At 41.1% G+C, this 20,567-nt stretch overlaps 1 protein-coding gene across 1 annotated transcript in view; it reads right to left on the reverse strand.

Moving 5' to 3' along the window:
- Positions 1–20,567, reverse strand: part of LOC133609791 (uncharacterized) — a 205,355-nt gene that overhangs the window by 107,888 nt on the left and 76,900 nt on the right. Inside the window, exons 7-8 of the mRNA XM_061965742.2 lie at positions 2,632–2,676; positions 2,501–2,545 (exon numbers count right to left, since the gene is read on the reverse strand). Coding sequence (XP_061821726.1) covers positions 2,501–2,545; positions 2,632–2,676 — 90 coding nt within the window. The remainder of the gene's footprint in view (positions 1–2,500; positions 2,546–2,631; positions 2,677–20,567) is intronic.

Consider the following 20,567-nt stretch of genomic DNA (forward strand, 5'->3'; position numbering starts at 1 on the left):
CACACGCGCACACACACACACATACACACACTCACACACTCACACACACACATATATATATATATATACATAGCGTGGCCCCCAGCCAAATTGTTTTACCCCATGGGACCCCTCCTTTAAAATGTAATATTGGAAATTATTACTATCTGTTTCAAAAAGTAAAATTTATGACTTTTTAAAACGCCGCTGTGTACATGGACGTAGGGAGAAGTACAGAGCGACAATAAACCTTAAAGGCACTGCCTTTGCGTGCCGGCCCAGTCACATGTGCCGGAAATGAAATTTCAGTTCTTATGTGTCTTGTACATGTTAAAGAATGGACAATAATAAAGCATCTTGAATCTTGAATATCTACGGCTTTTCACACACACAAGAGAATGCCACGCATACTTGGTCAACAGCCATACAGGTCACACTGAGGGTGGCCGTATAAACAACTTTAACACTGTTACAAATAACAGTAACTTAGATATTGCGTTTCACTTTGTAAAATCGCTTTGAGTCACTAGAGAAAAGCGCTATATAAATATAACACACACTACAAATATGCGCCACACTGTGAACCCACACCAAAGAAGAATGACAAACACATTTCGGGAGAACATCCGCACCGTAACACAACATAAACACAACAGAACAAATACCCAGAACACCTTGCAGCCCTAACTCTTCCGGGCTGCACCCCCGCTACCACCAAACCCCGCCACCCCCCGACCCCGCCCACCTCAAATATGTATGAAAACACTCCTACATATATCACACATGGGACGGTTTAGTAAGTATAAACAGTTTTAGTTATATTGCCAAATTTACAAAGACTGCTTGGAGTTATGAATGAAGAATCCATTCGACTAGAAACTCTATGGATGACTAGATGACTAAACGGCACTCTGTTGCACACCTGTTGAAAGCTCTACCAGCAAATGAAAGGACACTGCAGCATCTGCAGTGAGCGAACTTGTCCAAAAGATGGCGCCATAACACAAACAATAAAACTAGAGATGTCCGATAATATCGGACTGCCGATATTATCGGCCGATAAATGCTTTAAAATGTAATATCGGCAATTATCGGTATCGGTTTCAAAATTATCGGTTTCAAAAATGTATGACTTCCTAAAACGCCGCTGTGTACACGGACGTAGGGAGAAGTACAGAGCGCCAATAAACCTTAAAGGCACTGCCTCTGCGTGCCGGCCCAATCACATAATTTCTAAGGCTTTTCACGCTCACAAGGGAATGCAAATCATACTTGGTCAGCAGCCATACAGGTCACACTGAGGGTGGCCGTATAAACAACTTTAACACGGTTACAAATATGCGCCACACTGTGAACCCACACCAAACAAGAATGACAAACACATTTTGGGAGAACATCCGCACCGTAACACAACATAAACACAACAGAACAAATACCCAGAACCCCTTGCAGCACTAACTCTTCCGGGACACTACAATACACACCCCCCGCAACTCCCTCCCCCCGCCTCACCCAACCCCGCCCACCTCAGCCTCCTCATGCTCTCTCAGGGAGAGCATGTCCCAAATTCCAAGCTGCTGTTTTGAGGCATGTTAAAAAAAAATAATGCACTTTGTGACTTCAATAATAAATATGGCAGTGCCATGTTGGCATTTTTTTCCCATAACTTGAGTTGATTTATTTTGGACAACCTTGTTACATTGTTTAATGCATCCAGCGGGGCATCACAACAAAATTAGGCATAATAATGTGTTAATTCCACGACTGTATATATCGATTGATATCGAAATCGGTAATTAAGAGTTGGACAATATCGGAATATCGGATATCGGCAAAAAAGCCATTATCGGACATCTCTACAAAATGCACATTGTTGTCTTGTGAGTGCAACCACAGCAAAAGGCGTGTACATCCGCCACGTTTGACATTTAACAATTTCATTTGGCCCGTGATCATTGAATTATGTGACTATTCAATAGAAAATACTTATATAATGTAGCGCAGCAATTCTTTTTTTTTTTTTAATGTTAATAACACACAAACAGTTGTTAAGCCCCTCTGACGTGTCACGGCTTTCCAAACATTTGTACTAAACAGAACTTTTAACATCACATGGCGTTTGTTTACATTGTGACGCCGGTGAGCTACGGTGTGTAGTGAAGCATGTTCAGCTATTCCTCGTCCTGCAGGGATGATACTTGTAAGAAACGTACTTTATTTGTCGCCATGGAGGCGAGGATTAGTGATTTAGAAGAAGATAAAACACTGCCGACTGCAGCTGGACGTTAGCCGCTAGCTAGCTAGCTAGCCATGCTTAAAGCACCTCTTCCTGAGGGCGTTTCAGTGTTAGAGCTTCACCTTTATCTTTAGTTTGTAAGCCAAAATGCGTCCGTTCTCCCTTTTCTGTCTACACACTGTCTGCTTGTAAGTACTCTGTGATTGTGCGTTGCCGAACATACTCCTCTGCTCGTAAAACCAGTATAACCCTAGTGTGTTTTGTTAAAAAGGAACTGAAACCAACCGGTGCTCCGTTTATTCCTGGTGGTCCTTGCAAGCCTTTCTCCCCCTAAAACAAAGGAATCAATGTGTGAATTTGAGGTCACAGACACTTCTTCCAAGACACATGATTAATTCATCCAGGTGAGACATTACCTGAGGTCCCACTAGGCCTGCTTCTCCTGGCAGCCCTGGATCCCCCTGTGGATATCACATGTTATGTTTTCAGCTTGTCCTTTACATTTAACACCAAGTTATCACACTTCGAACAAGACTAACAAAATAATTCAATATAAACAATACAGTTGGCCTCTTATAATTTTACACATCCATTAAATATATCTCATCGACACCGGAGGGAAAAAAAACTCAAACGTGAAATACTAGATTTTTACTTTCAACCAATAAGATTGTAAATTGTTGTGTAATTAATAAATAAAAACAGAATACAATGATTTGCAAATCATTTTCAACTTATATTCAATTGAATAAACTGCAAAGACAAGATATTTAATGTTCGAACTGACAAACTTAATTTTTTTTGCAAATAATCATTAATTTAGAATTTATTGCCAGCAAGACATTGCAAAAACGTTGGCACAGGGGCAATTTTACCACTGTGTTACATGGCCTGTCCTTTTAATTCAAATTTTTGAAGCTTTTCAGGTGGAATTCTTTCCCATTCTTGCTTGATGTACAGCTTAAGTTGTGGTATTTTAGGCTTCATTATGCGCCACGCATTTTCAATGGGAGACAGGTCTGAAATACAGGCAGGCCAGTCTAGTACTCGCACTCTTTTACTATGAAGTCACACTGTTGTAACACATGGCTTGGCATTGTCTTGCTGAAATAAGCAGGGGCGTCCATGATAACGTTGCTTGGATGGCAACGTATGTTGCTCAAAAACCTGTATGTGCCTATCACCATTAATGGTGCCTTCACAGATGTGTGAGTTACCCATGCCTTGGGCACTAATACACCTCCATACCATCACAGATGCTGGCTTTTCAACTTTGCGCCTATAACAGTACGGACGATTATTTTCCTCTTTGTTCCGGAGGACACAACGTCCACAGTTTCCAAAAATAATTTGAAATGTGGACTCGTCAGTCCACAGAACACTTTTCCAATTTGCATCAGTCCATCTTAGATGATCTCGGGCGTTGTTTCTGTGTGATAAATGGCTTTCGCTTTGCATGGTAGAGTCTTAACTTGCACTTACAGATGTAGCGACGCACTGTTGTTACTGACAGTGGGTTTCTGAAGTGTTCCTGAGCCCATGTGGTGATATCCTTTACACACTGATGTCGGTTTTTGATCCAGTACCGCCTGAGAGATCGAAGGTCCATAATATCATCGCTTACGTGCAGTGATTTCTCCAGATTCTCTGAACCTTTTGATGAATTTATGGACCGTAGATGGTGAAATCCCTAAATTATTTGCAATAGCTCGTTGAGAAATGTTGTTCTTAAACTGTTCGACAATTTGCTCACGCATCTGTTCACAAAGTGAATGACTGAGCATTTCATGGAAGCTGCTTTTATACCCAATCATGGCAGCCACCTGTTCCCAATTAGCCTGTTCACCTGTGGGATGTTCCAAATAAGAGTTTGATGAGCATTCCTCAATTTTGTCAGTTTTTGTTGCCACTTGTGCCAGCTTTATTGAAACATATTGCAGGCATCAAATTCCAAATGAGCAATTAATTGCAAAAAATAACAAAGTCTTCCGTTAAGTAGCTTGTCTTTGTAGTCTATTCAATTGAATATAAGTTGATAAGGATTTGTAAATCATTGTATTCTGTTTTTATTTACGATTTACACAACGTGCCAACTTCACTGGTTTTGGGTTTTGTAGATCTGAGCTACGTGGAAGGACGACAAGTGTGTGGTTTGATGACTAAAGAGTTGATATATTGTTCCTGTTACGCAAGAAACAAACATAAGTTTTGATTAGACAGTTGACGTGTGTGTTTGAGCGCCGCTCAGAGACAAAATTATTAATGAAAATCACACTGACTGGCTAAAATGTGCAGGAAAGTTGCAGGCATCGGACAAAGTTGCAAAGAAGTGCATCATTTGCAGGGATTGGTTAAATTTTCTTGAATTGGCGCAATTGCAGACAGGACTGATTATTATTAAAGGCCTACTGAAACCCACTACTACCGTCCTCGCAGTCTGATAGTTTATATATCAATGATGAAATCTTAACATTGCAACACATGCCAATACGGCCGGGTTAGATTACTAAAGTGCAATTTTAAATTTCGCGCGACATATCCTGCTGAAAACGTCTCGGTATGATGACATCAGCGCGTGACGTCACGGATTGTAGAGGACATTTTGGGACAGCATGGTGGCCAGCTATTAAGTCGTCTGTTTTCATCGCAAAATTCCACAGTATTCTGGACATCTGTGTTGGTGAATCTTTTGCAATTTGTTCAAAGAACAATGGAGACAGCAAAGAAGAAAGCTGTCGGTGGGAAGCGGTGTATTGCGGCTGAGTGCAGCAACACAAACACGGCCGGTGTTTCATTGTTTACATTCCCGGAAGATGACAATCAAGCTTTACCATTGGCCTGTGGAGAACTGGGACAACAGAGACTCTTACCAGGAGGACTTCAAGTTGGATACGCAGACGCGGTACCGTGAGTACGCATGCAGCTGCGGCTTCCCAACATTTGATCGCTTGCCCGTACGTGCGTGCCGCTATGTGCATGTCACGTACGTAACTTTGGGGAAATATATGTGCTGTATGAACTTTGGTGAGGTGAACGGTACTTTGGGCTGTGGGATTGAGTGTGTTGTGCAGGTGTTTGAGTTGTATTGGCGGGTTATATGGACGGGAGGGGGGAGGTGTTTGTTATGCGGGATTCATTTGTGGCATATTAAATATAAGCCTGGTTGTGTTGTGGCTAATAGAGTATATATATGTCTTGTGTTTATTTACTGTTTTAGTCATTCCCAGCTGAATATCAGGTCCCACCCGCCTCTCACAGCATCTTCCCTATCTGAATCGCTCCCACTGCCCTCTAGTCCTTCACTCTCACTTTCCTCATCTGCGAATCCTTCATCCTCGCTCAAATTAATGGGGAAATCGTCGCTTTCTCGGTCCGAATCGCTCTCGCTGCTGGTGGCCATGATTGTAAACAATGTGCAGATGTGAGGAGCTCCACAACCTGTGACGTCACGCTACTCGTCTGCTACTTCCGGTACAGGCAAGGCTTTTTTATCAGCGACCAAAAGTTGCGAACTTTATCGTCGATGTTCTCTACTAAATCCTTTCAGCAAAAATATGGCAATATCGCGAAATGATCAAGTATGACACATAGAATGGACCTGATATCCCCGTTTAAATAAGAAAATCGCATTTCAGTAGGCCTTTAATGATTATTATTACAATATGTCAAGTCACCCCTTACTGGTTGCGAGCTCACTTCTAGAGAGAACCAAGTGAAAGTAAAGTTGGTGAAAAAGCACAGAATATGTTTAGCTCAAAAGGTCGTTGGTTTTAATTCTGTCATAAGACTAACTGCCAGGTGCTCCAACGGTCACCGCATCAGACTTAAGTTACTGAGGTATCTTCAGGTGAGAGTCTTCTGCTGGATACTTCCCACCAGAGAAAAGTGCAAGATTTATAGGGTGTAAAAAAAAAACCTGCTTATTCAAACTCAAACTTCAAAGAAGAAGATTGGAAAAAGGAAACATCAGCGATTGGAAGGGATTTGTACTGGAAGTAATTTTCCACTTGGGAGAGAAAACCTTCTGAAATGTTTAAGTTTCCCAGCTGTGACTTTTGAATAATTTCACCTATTCATATCCAACTTAATGCAAACTTTTATTTTGCCTTATGCCAACTTTAATACTAGATACTTTTTTTTCATCTGAAGCCACTGCAACATAACTTTAACTGTGCTGTTTTTACGTCTGCTCTCGGTATGATAATGAAGGGATCACACTCCAAACAGCGATACAAACTTAGAAGAATCCAAACCTAGCGTTGATGTTTCCAAGAGCAGGTGTGGATTTAAACTACACTTAACAGACAGAAGTTGATAGAAAGTAAATGTGTGGAGACTCAGGACAGCTGTGACTATCTTACTTTAAGTGTGTGTACATATTGTGAACGTGTGCCTGTGTAAAAGTGTGTTTTAAATTTACTGGAATTAAAAAGCTAAAAACATATATATAATTTAAGTGGTCGTTTTATTGCAGACCTGGGCAAATGAAGGCCCAGGGGCCGCATGCAGCCCGTTAAGCTTTTCAATCTGGCCCGTCGGACATTCCCAAATAATTTTTTTAGACCTTTATCCAGGAGATCGCAAAAAGCCGCTGCCTGACAAGGGCTCAGAAAATCTGCAAAGACTCCTCCCACCCTCACCAAGGACTGTTTTCACTGCTGGACTCTAGAAAGAGGTTCCGCAGCCTCTGAAGCAGAACCTCCAGGTTCTGTAACAGCTTCTTCCCTCAGGCCGTAAGACTCTTGAACGCATCATAATTAAATTATCTCCTCAACTCCCCCCAAAATGGATTAACTCGCTGGAATAAAAAATACAATATAACATACATCCATAAACGTGGATGCATGTGAAAAAGTGCAATATATTTATCTGTACAGTAATCTATTTATTTATTTATATATATGTTTATTTATTTTATATATATATATTTATATATTATTTATATATATTTATTATTTATATATGCACCTTATTGCTTTTTTATCCTGCATTACCATGAGCTTATGTAACGAAATGTCGTTCTTATCTGTGCTGTAAAGTTCAAATTTGAATGACAATAAAAAGGAAGTCTAAGTCTAAGTCTAAGAAACTGTAGCTGCCATTATGATGTGCAGTGATGTTTTTAAATTACCGTAAGTCTTGAACTATACAAAGTATTTCAATGGTCGGAATCTGCGCTTGTGCATGATATACTAGTTACTATGGTAATCTAATTAGTTACTATGGTAATCTAATTAGTTACTATGGTGATCTAAGTCACACCAGCTAAGACGAGGCACCAAGCAGTGTGGGTGGGGAGCGTTTCCACAGAGTGTTTCCAGAGCGGCCAGCCTGAAATGCGGGTGTCAGGGACAGACGCGGAAGGAGATTTTTACAACAAAGTTCTAAAGCTTAGTGATGTATCAGATATGTCAGATTGTAGGTGGGTTTTTTTTATGTGTTTATTGCATTTTTGTTGCGTTTCGCTTAATGGTAAAATATGTCGATGGACAGGTGGTGTGACATTCATATGTTGTCAATATTCAGTGTTTTATCCTTCATAGTTCATATTTTAAACCCCACATTCTTTATTTTCATGTACATTCTGGGTGTCTCATTCAGTAAAAAAATTAAAAATTCCATTCCGTTTTTTAAGGCGGTCTGTCATAACGTTTTTAGTAGGGGTGTGGGGAAAAAAATCGATTCGAATTTGAATCGCGATTCTCCCGTTGTGCGATTCAGAATCTTTTTTTTTTTTTTTTATCGATTTTTATTTTTATTTTATTATTATTTATTACAATTTTTATTTTATTTATTTTTTTATTTTTATTAATCAATCCAACAAAACAATACACAGCAATACCATAACAATGCAATCCAATTCCAAAACCAAACCCGACCCAGCAACATTCAGAATTGCAATAAACAGAGCAATTGAGAGGACACACAAACACGACACAGAACAAACCAAAAGTAGTGAAACAAAAATTAATATTATCAACAACAGTATCAATATTAGTTACAATTTCAACATAGCAGTGATTAAAAATCACTACCGGTAATTGACATTATCATTAGATCATTTTATTTTTGGTTCTCAGAAGTTCTCAGAAATATAAAGGCAGCTAGCCTAAGCCTACCAATTGTATTTGTGTTACAGACATTTTATTACTGCTTTTGTGTTTTGTCAAGAAAAATAGAGACATAACTAACTAGTATTTGTGTCATTTTATTTGTGTAAGTGGCATGCTCTCAAAAATATAAAGGCAGCTAGCCTAAACTCATTTGATTTATGAATCATTTATTTTGTTGTTTTACACAAAGAAGTAGTTCATAATGAACAGTTACAGTATTTTTGTATAATTTATGGTAATGTTTGGGCAAATTCTGGCAAAGACTGGCAGCTAGCCTAGCCTATCAATTGTATTCGATTGATGTTACAGTCACAGGAGTTGTATTACTGTATTTTATTATTCTGGTAACTGAGTGAGTATAGTAACTGAGTGTCAAATTCAGTCAGATGTTAAAGGCCTACTGAAACCCACTACCGACCACGCAGTCTGACAATGATGAAATCTTAACATTGCAACACATGCCAAAAGGGCCGGTTAGCTTACTAAAGTGCAATTCTAAATTTCGTGCGCAATATCCTGCTGAAAACGTCTCGGTATGATGACGCCAGCGCGCAACGTCACGGATTGTGGAGGACATTTTGGGACAGCATGGTGGCCAGCTATTAAGTCATCTGTTTTCATCGCAAAATTCCACAGTATTCTAGACATCTGTGTTGGTGAATCTTTTGCAATTTGTTCAATGAACAATGGAGACAGCAAAGAAGAAAGCTGTAGGTGGGAAGCGGTGTATTGCGGTCGACTGCAGCAACACAAACACAGCCGGTGTTTCATTGTTTACATTCCCGAAAGATGACAGTCAATCTTTACCATTGGCCTGTGGAGAACTGGGACAACAGAGACTCTTACCAGGAGGACTTTGAGTTGGATGCGCAGACGCGGTACCGTGAGTACGCATGCAGCTGCGGCTTCCAAACATTTGATCGCTTGCCCGTACGTGCGTGCCGCTATGTGCATGTCACGTACGTAACTTTGGAGACTTTGGGGAAATATATGTGCTGTATGAACTTTGGGGAGGTGAACGGTACTTTGGGCTGTGGGGTTGAGTGTGTTGTGCAGGTGTTTGAGTTGTATTGGCGGGTTATATGGACGGGAAGGGGGAGGTATTTGTTATGCGGGATTAATTTGTGGCATATTAAATATAAGCCTGGTTGTGTTGTGGCTAATAGAGTATATATATGTCTTGTGTTTATTTACTGTTTTAGTCATTCCCAGCTGAATATCAGGTCCTACCCGCCTCTCACAGCATCTTCCCTATCTGAATCGCTCCCACTGCCCTCTAGTCCTTCACTCTCACTTTCCTCATCCACGAATCTTTCATCCTTGTTCAAGTTAATGGGGAAATTGTCGCTTTCTCGGTCCGAATCGCTCTCGCTGCTTGTGGCCATGATTGTAAACAATGTGCAGATGTGAGGAGCTCCACAACCTGTGACATCACGCTACTCGTCTGCTACTTCCGGTACAGGCAAGGCTTTTTCATCAGCGACCAAAAGTTGCGAACTTTATCGTCAATGGTCTCTACTAAATCCTTTCAGCAAAAATATGGCAATATCGCGAAATGATCAAGTATGACACATAGAATGGACCTGCTATCCCCGTTTAAATAAGAAAATCGCATTTCAGTAGGTCTTTAAAACGTTTTGTTCTAGTTAAAATTTGTGCAAGCATGAATAAATCAGACAACATATTGTCTTGGATTTACATTTGTGTGTTTACATTATTGCAATCAGTTGATAAAACATTGTCCTTTACAATTATAAAAGCTTTTTACAAAAATCTACTACTCTGCTTGCATGTCAGCAGACGGTGGTAGATCCTGCTGAAATCCTATGTATTGAATGAATAGAGAATCCTTTTGAATCGGGAATTTTTTATTTATTTATTTTTAATCGAGAATCGTGTTGAATTGAAAAAAAATGGAGTTTGAATCGAATCGTGACCCCAAGAATCGATTTTGAATCGAATCGTGGGACACCCAAAGATTCACAGCCCTAGTTTTTAGGTTTCAATCAGACATTATTGTGAGTTTTTTGTATTAGTGTTCCTAAAAATCAGATATACCGGCCCCCAGACACATTTTTTTCCTCTAAATTTGTCAAATGTAAAAAGAAATGAGAATTTGCAAGTTATGAGATGTATCAAATTGTAAATGTATGCATGTTTGAAATAAGTTGATACCGTAACCATAACCATAAGGACTCACAAGCAATGTCCAAGCAGAAACGATCCCAAAGCAGAAACGCACAAATGGAACAGCAAAATGTTGCCAAAAACACACACAAACCACTGAAATGTACACATGACAGGAATGATTAAACTTCACGGAACAAAATGGAAGTTTGCCAAGATGTTAGCATATCATTATTTATCTACCTTTGCAAACAAATGGCTGTTCATGCTCTGACTTATTGACAAATAGGTTTTTTTCCACCAAAAGGAGGGATGTCATGTTTTACCACCTGTTGTACCAACGAAAAATACTGCCAAAATCAAAGGAACCCTTTCTAAAATAGACTCAAAGACTAATCCATGCCTTTGTCTGGACTACAAGAGCTGCTGGAAAAATCAATTCAAATCTGAGTCGCAATTCTTATTTATTACGATTTTGAATTAATTCACAATTTACTAGAATCGATTCTTAAAAATATGTTTTTTTTAGCCATATCTGTGCTTAAGTATCATACAAGATAAGCTTCTGGAACCTGTGTGTGACAGTTTGACCCCACACTGTCACTGTTTGACCTTAAACTTCCTTACAAACCGTGCACTAGTGATGAGTCAGGAAACACCGATGCATCGGCGCATGCGTCGAGCTCATAGAGCAAAACCCTGTGTCGGTGCGCGTACCGCTTTTAGAAAGTCACGTGACCGATCATGAGCTGTTTTGGTCACGTGACCGATACGCGAACTGTGTCGCACTGACGCCTCCTCTGTGCCCTGTGAGTGGGTCTTTTCTACAGCCGGAGAAATAATAACTAAGAAGAGAAAGCGTCTAAAATTGAATACGTTGGAAAAACTGTTTTTTTTTTAATAAAAATGTGTAAAAAATAATAATAATAATTTCCCAGTCCACAAACATTCTCATTCACAACACGTTCTCTTAGATTTCCATGTTATGATACATGTTCACATTATTTATTGACTATATCTAAAAAAGATAAAAAATATTTTTATTTAAATGAAGATATGAAATAATCCTAAATGAAATACAATGACTTGGTTTATATTATTGTATATACTAGGTCAGGGGTCGGCAACCCAAAATGTTGAAAGAGCCATATTGGACCAAAAATACAAAAACAAATCTGTCTGGAGCCACAAAAAATTAAAAGCCATATTACATACAGATAGTGTGTCATTGAATTAAGAGGACTTAAAGGAAACTAAATGACCTCAAATATAGCTACAAATGAGGCATAATGATGCAATATGTACATATAGCTAGCCTAAATAGCCTGTTAGCATCGATTAGCTTGCAGTCATGCAGTGACCAAATATGTCTGATTAGCACTCCACACAAGTCAATAACATCAACAAAACTCACCTTTCCTGCACAACCTTAAAAGTTTGGTGGACAAAATGAGACAGAAAAATAAGTGGCATAAAACACGTCCTAGAAAGTCGAAGAAAGTAATACATGTAAACAAACTACGGTAAGTTCAAGGACCGCCAAAATTAGTAGGAGAAAACGGCGCTCGCCAAATACTCGAATCAGTGAAGCATGTTTAATATAAACAGTGTGCTTTGTAACAATTAGGGAGGTTTGTGTCATGTTTGTCCTCCTACAGAACCATATTAAAACAAAAATAGATTTTTTTTCCCCTCATCTTTTTCCATTTTTCATAAATTTTTTGAAAAAGCTCCAGAGAGCCACTAGGGCGGCGCTAAAGAGCCGCATGCGGCTCTAGAGCCGCGGGTTGCCGACCCCTGTACTAGGTCATAAAATCAGTGTCAGTTGAGTCGGTCCATAGGTTGCCTGTAGGGATTTTTAATGTCCAGCAGATGTCAGTATTTAGTGACACAGTATCAACACAGTATCAATACAGTTTTGCAATGTGTCGAAACGCTTCATGACGCCTCATCAACCCATCACTAGTGAAAAGCATGTGCTCAACAAACAAATTGTAACCTGTCACTCACCATGGCTCTGAACAGCTGACTAAAAGAGTCAGGGTGGGGTTGAGGGCTTTGTATAGGTGAACACACCTGCATTCACTAATTAGGCCAAATTTGGGTCGAACCATCATCCTCAAAAGCCGGGTGTTACAGAAGGACACTGGACATTTGAAAGTTGTGTTGTCTAAGCCTGAATACACTGTGTACAAAAATGACTACCGTATTTTTCGGCCTATAAGTCGCAGTTTTTTTCATAGTTTGGCCGGGGGGTGCGACTTATACTCAGGAGCGACTTATGTGTGAAATGATTAACACATTACCCTAAAATATCAAATAATATTATTTAGCTCATTCACGTAAGAGACTAGACCAGGGGTCGGCAACCTTTACCAGTCAAAGAGCCATTTTGACCAGTTTCACAAATTAAAGAAAACAATGGGAGCCACAAAAATCTTTTGAAATTTAAAATGAAATAACACTGCATACAAAGTTTTTTTTTGCTTTGTGCTATGTATAAACCAAGGGTCTCAGAAAAGCAGCCCACACCTTAATATGAAAACTGACTGTTGGTGCGGCCCGCGGGTTTTATATGAATGAAGCTTGACAGTGTCATACTTGTCAACCCTCCCGATTTTTCCGACAGACTACGAATTTCAGGTCAACTGTTCTCTCGAACGTGCCGTGATGGTTCAGCATTAAGCGCCCACTACAACCAGCGTGCCTGCCCAACCACACGATGTATAGGGCTTCTGCTTGCTCACGTAAGTGACAGCAAGGCATACTTGGTCAACAACCACACAGGTTACACGGACGGTGGCGGTATAAAAAACTTTAACACTCTTACTAATAATGCGCCACACTGTGAACCCACACCAAACAAGAATGACAAACACATTTCGGGAGAACATCTGCACCGTAACACAACATAAACACAACAGAAGAAATACCCAGAATCCCATGCAGCCCTAACTCTTCCGGGCTACATTATACACCCCGCTACCAAACCCCGCCCACCTCAACGGACGCACAGGGGGGGTTGATGTGTGAGGGAGCAGGGTTGGGGTGGGGGCGAGGTTTGGTGGTAGCTGGGGTGTATAATGTAGCCGGAAGAGTCAGGGCTGCATGGGATTCTGGGTATTTATTCTGTTGTGTTTATGTTGTGTTAAGGTGCAGATGTTCTCCCAAAATGTGTTTGTCATTCTTGTTTGATTTTGGTTCAAAGTGTGGCGCATTATTAGTAAGAGTGTTAAAGTTGTTTTATATGGCCACCGTCAGTGTAACCTGTGTGGCTGTTGACCAAGTATGCGTTGCTGTCACTTACGTGTGCAAGCAGAAGATGCATATAACAAGAGACTGGGCTGGCATGCTGTTCATACAGATTGCAGAAGGCGCAAAATGCTGTACCATCATGGCACGCCCTTATTATTGTTATAAGGGTGAAAATCGGGGAATATTAAACCCGGGAGTTTTCTGCGAGAGGCACTGAAATCCGGAAGTCTCCCGGGTACATCGGGGGTCGGCAAGTATGCAGCTGAGCCGCATCAGAGTGATCAAAGAGCCGCATGCGGTTCCGGAGCCGCGGGTTGCCGACCCCTGGACTAGACGTATAAGATTTCATGAGATTTAGCGATTAGGAGTGACAGATTGTTTGGTAAACGTATAGCATCTTCTATATGTTATAGTTATTTGAATGACTCTTACCATAATATGTTACGTTAACATACCAGGCACGTTCTCAGTTGGTTATTTATGCCTCATATAACGTACACTTGTTCACTAATCTTTATGTATTTTAAATTGCCTTTCAAATGTCTATTCTTGGTGTTGGGTTTTATCAAATAAATTTCCCCAAAAAATGCGACTTATATAGGTTTTTTCCCTTCTTTACTATGGATTTTCGGCTGGTGCGACTTATACTCCGGTGCGACTTATACTCCGAAAAATATGGCTCTACACATGCAAAAGTACTATGTGAATACTTTTTAGACATGTGATGGTTATTTATGGTGTAATTTACAAAATAACTGTTTTCTTAATTCCCCCCTGTCAAATTGGTCCCAGCTAGTGGGCGGGGCTATGGGCTATTTAAATTGGAAAATGCCATTTTTCTGACGGTCTGCTGTCTGTCACTGCCAGAGGAGGTTCTCTGTCCTGAGCAGGAGTTTTGGTCTCCATGCATCAAACCTCTACTGAGATTGTGGGTGCTTTGTTTTTTTCCTGTCGTTGTTCACCTTTTGAGACTTTTGGGATTTCAATAAATGATTGTAAACTGTTACCAAGTGCGTGCCTTGCCATCCTTGATTTGAAAGTCTGGTTTGCAAAGGTTACATTACCTTCACCCGAGGCGGGTTGTGACGCTGTGACCTGTTTTAAAAAGATTGTATTATATCATCTAAACATGCCAAATATTATTTAGCACGTATAGGTTTGATTCTGAACCAAATCGTCTACCAAGAATTGTACTTGTATTGAATCTGGACTAAACATGGGGAGGTTGAATTTGTGTTTTATGCTGCTAAAATCTGGACCATTCTTCCAGAAGATGTGAGACAAGCCTTACTTTTGGCAAAGTTCAGATTCAGGCTGAAAACATTTTTATTCAACTGTGCGTATGACGATTAAATAAAATTGTATTTGCACTCTTTTTTTTATTATTTAAATGATGGTTATTTTTAACCATGATTTTATTTGCATTCTTGTATTTTTATGCATCTAGAAACACTTTAAATTGCTTTTATACATAGTGTGCTCTGCAAAAAAAACTAGATTTGCCTCTAATTATTTACCTTACAATCATGGTGCACATTATTGATCTTAAAGGGGAACATTATCACAATTTCAGAATGGTTAAAACCATTAAAAATCAGTTCCCAGTGGCTTATTATATTTTTCGAAGTTTTTTTCAAAATTTTACCCATCACGCAATATCCCTAAAAAAAGCTTCAAAGTGCCTGATTTTAACCACCCGTCCATTTTCCTATGACGTCACATAGTGAAGCCAACACAAACAAACATGGCGGAAAGAACAGCAAGCTATAGCGACATTAGCTCGGATTCAGACTCGGATTTCAGCGGCTTAAGCGATTCAACAGATTACGAATGTATTGAAACGGATGGTTGTAGTGTGGAGGCAGGTAGCGAAAACGAAATTGAAGAAGAAATTGAAGCTATTGAGCCATATCGGTTTGAACCGTATGCAAGCGAAACCGACGAAAACGACACGACACGTTCCAACTTCCGGTTCCGGTCACCGTGCGTGACTGCTCGCTGACTGCTCGCTGTTTCGAAAAAGCTAAGTATCGTTCTATTTGTGTGCTTTTAAATTGTTCTGCAGCTTTCTTTATTACTTTCTCAACATATTTAGTAGTACTATTTAACTTGCAAATCACCCGATCTCTGTCTCTCCACCCCTCCCGCAGCTAGCTAGCAGCTAGCTGCTAAGCTAACGAAGCTAGCGCGGAGAAAGGCGTCGCCGGGCGCCGGTCAGAAGGAGTCTACTCCTGCACACCGTGACCAGGACTTCTCGGAAGACAGCAGGAACTTCACTCGGTGACAGAAAACACCGTGAGTATGGCTTCCTGCGCGTCTTGCACCTTACTCACGGAGAGGCTGGCTCTGCTAGAGGGCCGTGTCCGCCAGTTAGAGCAGAGTAATCTCGTAACTTTAGATGTTGCGGACACATCTGCTAGCGTTAGCTGTAGCGAGCTAACTAGCCCAGCCTGTAGCAGTCCTAAGCGGCCTACAAGCTACGGTGTACCGGTTGAGACGCATAATAGATTTAGCTCTTTAGCTAGTCCTACACCCCAGTCTACCGGGCACCACACCTTAGTCATAGGGGACTCCATCACCCGAAACATAAAGCTTAGCAAACCAGCCACAATTAAGTGCATCCCGGGGGCCCGAGCACCTGACATAGAGGCTAATCTTAGGGAGCTAACTCGCAACAGGCCTAGTAAACACGTACGACAGGCTAATCGCACCACTAGTTATGCGAATATAGTTGTACACGTTGGCTCCAATGACACTAGAATGAGACAGTCAGAGATTACAAAGAGAAACATAGCCAGGACTTGTGATCTCGCTAGAAAGATGTCCAGGCATCGAGTAATTGTCTCTGGCCCCCTGCCTGCGAGAGGCAATGATGAGAGATATAGCAGATTAGTCTCGCTTAACAAGTGGCTGGCTAGCTTCTGTAGACAACAGGGACTAACGTTTATTGATAATTGGCCCTCTTTCTGGGGCAAACCAGGCTTGCTGATGAGGGACGGCCTTCACCCTAACCAGGAAGGCGCCATCATCCTGTCTAAGAATATAGACTACTGTTTAAGTCACATTTGACTAACTACACTAGAGCAAGCCCGGTCACAGGCAATTACAGAGCCTGCTAGTCCGGGTGAGGAGTCAGTTAAGCTAGAACTAGCCAGCACCAGGCTGGATAATTCCTGTACGCATAGCAATTTTCTTAGAATAACACACAACTCACATAATATGTTTTCTGTTGTGAATGTGTCCGGGGTAGATATGCATTCTACTGAGGTGGCAAATCATGATGCGTTCAGTCGATCGCAGCATCAAGCAAACAATCTGAAAATTCCCGTCGTATCAATTCCTAGGTATGGTCGAAACTATTTAAAGTGCACAACGTATAATAAACGCAACATTATTAATATTTCTACTACGGATAATTTAAACAAAAACTCGTCAAAACAGCCCAATACTTATAATATGGGCTTTTTAAACATAAGATCATTGTCTCCCAAAACGTTATTAGTTAATGAGGTCATTAGAGACAACAATCTTAACGTCATTGGTCTTAGCGAAACCTGGCTCAAACCAGACGAATTTTTTGCGCTAAATGAGGCATCTCCTCCTAACTATACGAATGCGCATATTGCCCGTCCCCTTAAAAGGGGTGGGGGGGTCGCACTAATATACAATGAAAACTTTAACCTTACCCCTAACCTAAATAATAAATACAAATCGTTTGAGGTGCTTACTATGAGGTCTGTCGCACCGCTGCCTCTCGATATGGCTGTTATCTACCGCCCCCCAGGGCCCTACTCGGACTTTATTAATGAATTCTCAGAGTTCGTTGCTGATCTAGTGACGCATGCAGACAATATAATCATAATGGGGGACTTTAATATCCATATGAATACCCCATCGGACCCTCAGTGCGTGGCGCTCCAGACTATAATTGATAGCTGTGGTCTTACACAAATAATAAATGAACCTACGCATCGCAACGGCAATACGATAGATCTAGTGCTGGTCAGGGGTGTCACCACCTCCAAAGTTATGGTACTCCCGTATACTAAAGTAATGTCCGATCATTACCTTATAAAATTCGAAGTTCTGACTCATTGTCAACAAACTAATAATAATAATAACTGCTATAGCAGCCGCAACATTAATGCCGCCACAACGATGACTCTTGCTGACCTACTGCCTTCGGTAATGGCACCATTCCCAAATTATGTCGGCTCTATTGATAACCTCACTAACAACTTTGACAATGCCCTGCGCAAAACCATTGATAGTATAGCACCGCTAAAACAAAAAAGGGCCCCTAAAAGGCGCACCCCATGGTTTACAGAGGAAACCAGAGCTCATAAATTATCATGTAGAAAGTTGGAACGCAAATGGCGCGCGACCAAGCTTGAGGTTTTCCATCAAGCATGGAGTGATAGTTTAATATCGTATAAACGCATGCTTACCTTAGCTAAAGCTAAATATTACTCAAATCTCATCCGCCTCAACAAAAACGACCCTAAATTTTTGTTTAGTACAGTAGCATCGCTAACCCAACAAGGGACTCCTCCCAATAGCTCCACCCTCTCGGCAGATGACTTTATGAATTTCTTTAATAAGAAAATTGAACTCATTAGAAAGGATATTAAAGACAACGCATCCCAGCTACAACTGGGTTCTATGAACACAGATACAACTGTATCTACGACGGATACTGCAATACAAAATAGTCTCTCTCTTTTTGATGAAATAACATTAGAGGAACTATTACAGCGTGTAAGTGGGATAAAACAAACAACATGTTTACTTGACCCACTTCCTGGGAAACTTATCAAGGAGCTTTTTGTATTATTAGGTCCATCAGTGCTAAATATTATAAACTTATCACTTTCCTCTGGCACTGTTCCCCTAGCATTCAAGAAAGCGGTTATTCATCCTCTGCTCAAAAGACCTAACCTTGATCCTGACCTCATGGTAAACTACCGACCGGTGTCCCACCTTCCCTTTATTTCGAAAATCCTCGAAAAAATTGTCGCACAGCAGCTAAATGAACACTTAGTGTCTAACAATCTCTGTGAACCTTTTCAATCCGGTTTCAGGGCAAATCACTCTACGGAGACAGCCCTCGCAAAAATGACTAATGATCTACTGCTAACGATGGATTCTGATGCGTCATCTATGTTGCTGCTTCTTGATCTTAGCGCTGCTTTCGATACCGTCGATCATAATATTTTATTAGAGCGTATCAAAACACGTATTGGTATGTCAGACTTAGCTTTGTCATGGTTTAACTCTTATCTTACTGACAGGATGCAATGCGTCTCCCATAATAATGTGACCTCGGACTATGTTAAGGTAACGTGCGGAGTTCCTCAGGGTTCGGTTCTTGGCCCTGCACTCTTTAGTATTTACATGCTGCCGCTAGGCGACATCATACGCAAATACGGTGTTAGCTTTCATTGTTATGCTGATGACACCCAACTCTACATGCCCCTAAAGCTGACCAACACGCCGGATTGTAGTCAGCTGGAGGCGTGTCTTAATGAAATTAAACAATGGATGTCCGCTAACTTCTTGCAACTCAACGCCAAGAAAACGGAAATGCTGATTATCGGTCCTGCTAAACACCGACATTTATTTAATAATACCACCTTAACATTTGACAACCAAACAATTACACAAGGCGAATCAGTAAAGAATCTGGGTATTATCTTCGACCCAACTCTCTCGTTTGAATCACACATTAAGAGTGTTACTAAAACGGCCTTCTTTCATCTCCGTAATATCGCTAAAATTCGTTCTATTTTATCCACTAGCGACGCTGAGATCATTATTCATGCGTTCGTTACGTCTCGTCTCGACTACTGTAACGTATTATTTTCGGGTCTCCCTATGTCTAGCATTAAAAAATTACAGTTGGTACAAAATGCGGCTGCTAGACTTTTGACAAGAACAAGAAAGTTTGATCATATTACGCCTATACTGGCTCACCTGCACTGGCTTCCTGTGCACTTAAGAAGTGACTTTAAGGTTTTACTACTTACGTATAAAATACTACACGGTCTAGCTCCGTCCTATCTTGTCGATTGCATTGTACCATATGTCCCGGCAAGAAATCTGCGTTCAAAGAACTCCGGCTTATTAGTGATTCCCAGAGCCCAAAAAAAGTCTGCGGGCTATAGAGCGTTTTCTATTCGGGCTCCAGTACTATGGAATGCCCTCCCGGTAACAATTAGAGATGCTACCTCAGTAGAAGCATTTAAGTCCCATCTTAAAACTCATTTGTATACTCTAGCCTTTAAATAGCCCCCCTGTTAGACCAGTTGATCTGCCGTTTCTTTTCTTTTCTCCTCTGCTCCCCTTTTCCTTGAGGGGGGAGGGCACAGGTCCGGTGGCCATGGATGAAGTGCTGGCTGTCCAGAGTCGGGACCCGGGGTGGACCGCTCGCCTGTGCATCGGCTGGGAACATCTCTGCGCTGCTGACCCGTCTCCGCTCGGGATGGTGTCCTGCTGGCCCCACTATGGACTGGACTCTTACTATTATGTTGGATCCACTATGGACTGGACTCTCACAATATTATGTCAGACCCACTCGACATCCATTGCTTTCGGTCTCCCCTAGAGGGGGGGGGTTACCCACATATGCGGTCCTCTCCAAGGTTTCTCATAGTCATTCACATCGACGTCCCACTGGGGTGAGTTTTTCCTTGCCCGTATGTGGGCTTTGTACCGAGGATGTCGTTGTGGCTTGTGCAGCCCTTTGAGACACTTGTGATTTAGGGCTATATAAATAAAGATTGATTGATTGATTGATTGACAGCCAGCGACACGGGAGAAAGCGAGGACGAATTCGGCGATCGCCTTCTAACCAACGA

This window comes from Nerophis lumbriciformis, linkage group LG07 (assembly GCF_033978685.3).
Source record: "Nerophis lumbriciformis linkage group LG07, RoL_Nlum_v2.1, whole genome shotgun sequence".
Classification (NCBI taxonomy): domain Eukaryota; kingdom Metazoa; phylum Chordata; class Actinopteri; order Syngnathiformes; family Syngnathidae; genus Nerophis; species Nerophis lumbriciformis.